General features: G+C 33.0%; 1 protein-coding gene across 1 annotated transcript; it reads right to left on the bottom strand.

Moving 5' to 3' along the window:
• Positions 1–553: 553 nt before the first annotated feature.
• On the bottom strand, positions 554–3,662 carry LOC139888710 (uncharacterized). Its single transcript, XM_071871703.1, has 11 exons — positions 3,515–3,662; positions 3,437–3,456; positions 3,267–3,323; positions 2,799–2,892; positions 2,477–2,703; positions 2,280–2,399; positions 2,017–2,112; positions 1,845–1,934; positions 980–1,309; positions 659–895; positions 554–571 (listed from the first exon to the last, which is right to left on the bottom strand). Exons 1-11 carry the CDS (start codon positions 3,660–3,662, stop codon positions 554–556), a joined length of 1,437 nt encoding a protein of 478 aa, XP_071727804.1.
• Between the last annotated feature and the right edge of the window lie 307 nt (positions 3,663–3,969).

The following is a 3,969-nucleotide window of genomic DNA, read 5'->3' as shown; positions in this document are numbered from 1 at the left end:
AATTTCGGGTTTGGTTTTGGCCCAAGTTATGGTAATTGGGCCTTTCTAGCCCAGTTCAGATATTTAGGCCTTTTGGATCTGGTAATGCTAATTGGCCCGTTTATGCTTACTGGGCCTTTTGGGCCCGATTATGCTATTTGTGCCTTACGGGCCTGCTTCAGCTATCTGGGCCTTTCGGGCCTGCTTCAGCTATCTGGTCCTTTTAGTCCCGGTTCGGATTTAGTTTTCTTTTACTGCATTAATTTATTATTCATTACAATTACCATAAATTTTAAATTACAAAACAAATATTAAATATAAAACATATTATTGTTTCAATCCAAATAATATTATAGATTACAAATTATAATATTGTTTCAACACCACAAATGCAAGAACATGTCTAGGTAACATCAACATATTACAGATCATTGTCTCAAACACACAAACTCATAAAACAATATTCATGTTCAAACATTCATAATCAAATATTCATGTTCAAACATTCATAATCAAACCGGCCAACATTACAAAACACACAAACTCTTCAACCCGCCACCATCTATCTTGATCATTAATCAAAATCTGTCAGCTACAATTAAACCATCCATGTATAAGCATAAAGGTGTACATTATAAAATGAATCATAATTTCAGTAAAAAAAATAACAAAGACATACCTCGATCAACGTAGTACGCCACGCCGTAGATGTACCAATGACGTCATGAATGTATCTCATATGCTCAAATGACCTAAACAAAACTTCATTTCTTTCGATGGCCACTTGAAGCTCTACCTCACACCAACCAGCTCCAAGTTCTGTCTGCAAAACAACCGTAGGTGGATCCATGCTTACCAACTTTCCTCTTGCTACCTTGTTGTTTGTAATGCTTTTCACATACACTTCATCTCTCACCTAAATTTTAGTTTCCAAAAAAAACATTTATGAACACTAAAAGGGCAGAAAAACAGTAAGGTAAGCTATTAAATTGAAACATACCTTTAAACATTTAATAACCGAACCATTATCATGAACACCCGAACCTTCATTCTCAACACCAGAACCATTATTCTTCCGAGCTAACTGGGCTTTTAACGTTGAATATTCATCAATAAGTTCTGACTTATCAAACTTGAGTTGAGCATTCTCCTTACGAACGACTAATCGACCAGGTACTATGCCCCACAAGTCTTTAGCAAGAATGCCAAGTCCATACTTTTGGGCAGAACCAGAATTATTATGCCCCATTACCTGGGAAAAAACATCGTCTGGTCCAGGTGTATCAGTTTCACCGTCCACAAGTTTGTCCGTAAGTTCTTTCATTTGTTTCTGCATAAAAAAAACTTAATATTTAAACTGGTATATAAATATATGTCATGCAACATATTTCGGTATGACAGAAATGATTCTACTCCGGTTTTCGATATATGCAATGCCCAATCAAAGTATAGCTCAATCACACCCAGATATTCGATATATATCCAATGCTTAACGTATTAATGCAAGACTAGGATTTTGAGATTTCAACATTAATACATAATGAAAAGAAAGTGCTCACTATCAATTGAATACTCTATTAATATTCACCTCAAATAAATTGGCTAGAAGATTGTCAAGTGGTTTATGGTGATTAACATATAAATATACAATATATAGCTTAAAGATAAAATAGCTAAACTGAAGTGCAGGAACATATCACAAAGGTAAAAGTCACTAAAAGTCTACTTCAAATGCAATAAAAACCTCACAAGTGGTTTATGGTGATTAACATATAAATATACATCTACTGATATCATGTGTAGGATATATTTGATTCACTTTTGATTCTTTCATACATCATAATAGTGTTTGTAAAATTACTTACGAGTACAGTTGCAGCTTTACCATCAGCACTTCCATTTGTAAAACATTTCTTAAACATATCAACCCGAGTATGTTCTATTCCCAAACCTGTCTGCAATGACTAAAAACGAGGTAACTATTAATAATGTATATTCAAAAGCTATACTATATTAATAATTTCCCCATGATTTTACCTTCAGTTCTTTACGGATTCTTGCAAAACTTTTTTTCCCGATCACTTCCATCAACTTCTTGTTAGCCCTATTGGATTTATTTTTGTCGGTCATCGCCTAAAAAAGAAAATATATTAAATATCCTAATATGAAAAAAAATAATACAAAAAAGTTACATCAAGTGTAAGATTATTTCATACCATCACACTTTCTCTACTCCAATGTTCAAGAAGTATTCTCTAATGTCTTTTGGTCAGTTCTTCAGGTGGTGAATTCAACTGAACCTCCATTGATAAAGACGGATCAAAGTAGACTTCCTTTATTCTCGCCCTCCAAATTTTCATTTTGCGACAAAATGATTGGAGTATCCAAGAATCAGCAGTTGGTGGAATATCAAACTTTGTCTACAAATTATAAAAAGAGAAACATATCACATGAGAAGAAAAAAGGCTTATTATCACACAAATTTTAAAATATTTACCCTTAGGTAGTTAAGCAGCGCATCTTTTTTTTTAACTTGATTCCACGGTCTATAAACTGGACGAAATTGGTAACTCCGCGTTAAGTAACCAAGAAAATGGGTGAGTTTACTACTGTTTTTGCAAATTGGTTGTCCATGTTCATTAACAGTAATTGAAATTCGAAAAGATGCCTTCTGTTTCCAGATTTTTCGCATAAGTGTCGGTCCTCGAACTCTATCGCCTTTATCTACAAAATATGAGTACTTGATTTACAATTGATATACTAAACAATCAACAATATAAATCAAATAAACAAAACAAATTAGAAAAACAAAAAATAACCTGATTCATCTACTAGTTGGGTGGTTTGCTGATCATCATTCATCACAGTTTGAGTACTCACATTTACTTCTTTACTCGCATAATAAAAAGGATACTGAAAGTTAGAATACATTATTTAACATAATAAAAAGAATCAAGCATCAAGCAATATAGAACAAATAAACCTTCTAGTTGTTGGGTGGTTATTCGTTGGTGGTCTTCAAGATAATCATAATAGTGACTTCCATATATGAAATCATCGTAAATATCATTGTTGGCTTCATACTCAGGCTCGGGCTCCATATCCATTTCTTCATGTCTAAGACTTTGAACTATAGCTTCTTCGTGTCTTACTTTTTTGTGTCTAGACACCAAATTTCTCTCTAAATTTTGATTGATTGTCTGTGTTAAGTAATGTAATCAATACATGTATTATATATTGTGAAGGAATTATCAGTACATGAAGAGAGGCCATATATAGCCAAATACTCTAGCTAAGTATAATGGGCTAAGCCCAACAAGCATAATACATGGGCCAAAGATTGCCTAAACCCAACAGAAACATACAAAAAACAAGCCCGATATAGCAAAAATAACTAATACACCCGAACTCAAGGTTTAATGTGAAATCTATCACCAAACACATCTAAAGTCCATACATCAGCAAGCCTGTTAATACCTTCATAAATAGTACATGATATGTGTACAGAGTAATGAAATAGTTAATAGGAACTCACCATGATTGACTCTTGTTCCATCTAGAACTTTACTCTTTTTAACCCTCGACCTCGTATCACTTGTTTGGCCCTTAGATTTTGTGTATAATACTTTAGAGACATCAGGATTAACAGAAACTCTTTTATTTGTTAAACTCGCTTTTCTCATGGTATTAGGAGCAAGGAATTGTTTGTTTTTTCTTTACTTGGTGGTTTGATTCATAGTAACCTCAACCTGTTTACCGGATCTAAGCTGGCAAGACTTCTTTTTTCCTTCCATTGACATAATCTAAAAGAATGTAACGAATAATACTCAGCAATTATATGAATAACATCTAGTCATTTAACATAAAATACTTGTATATTTATAAACCTTTTAGCTACATAAAAATAGCCATATCAATGTTATCATCTAAATAAAAATTAATAAAACAAGCATAATACGCATTTTGGATGGTCTATACTCCACACATAAT

This window comes from Rutidosis leptorrhynchoides, chromosome 2, assembly GCF_046630445.1.
Source record: "Rutidosis leptorrhynchoides isolate AG116_Rl617_1_P2 chromosome 2, CSIRO_AGI_Rlap_v1, whole genome shotgun sequence".
NCBI lineage: Eukaryota > Viridiplantae > Streptophyta > Magnoliopsida > Asterales > Asteraceae > Rutidosis > Rutidosis leptorrhynchoides.
Note: the sequence above shows the minus strand (reverse complement) of the source record. Positions and strands in the feature narration are given on the sequence as shown.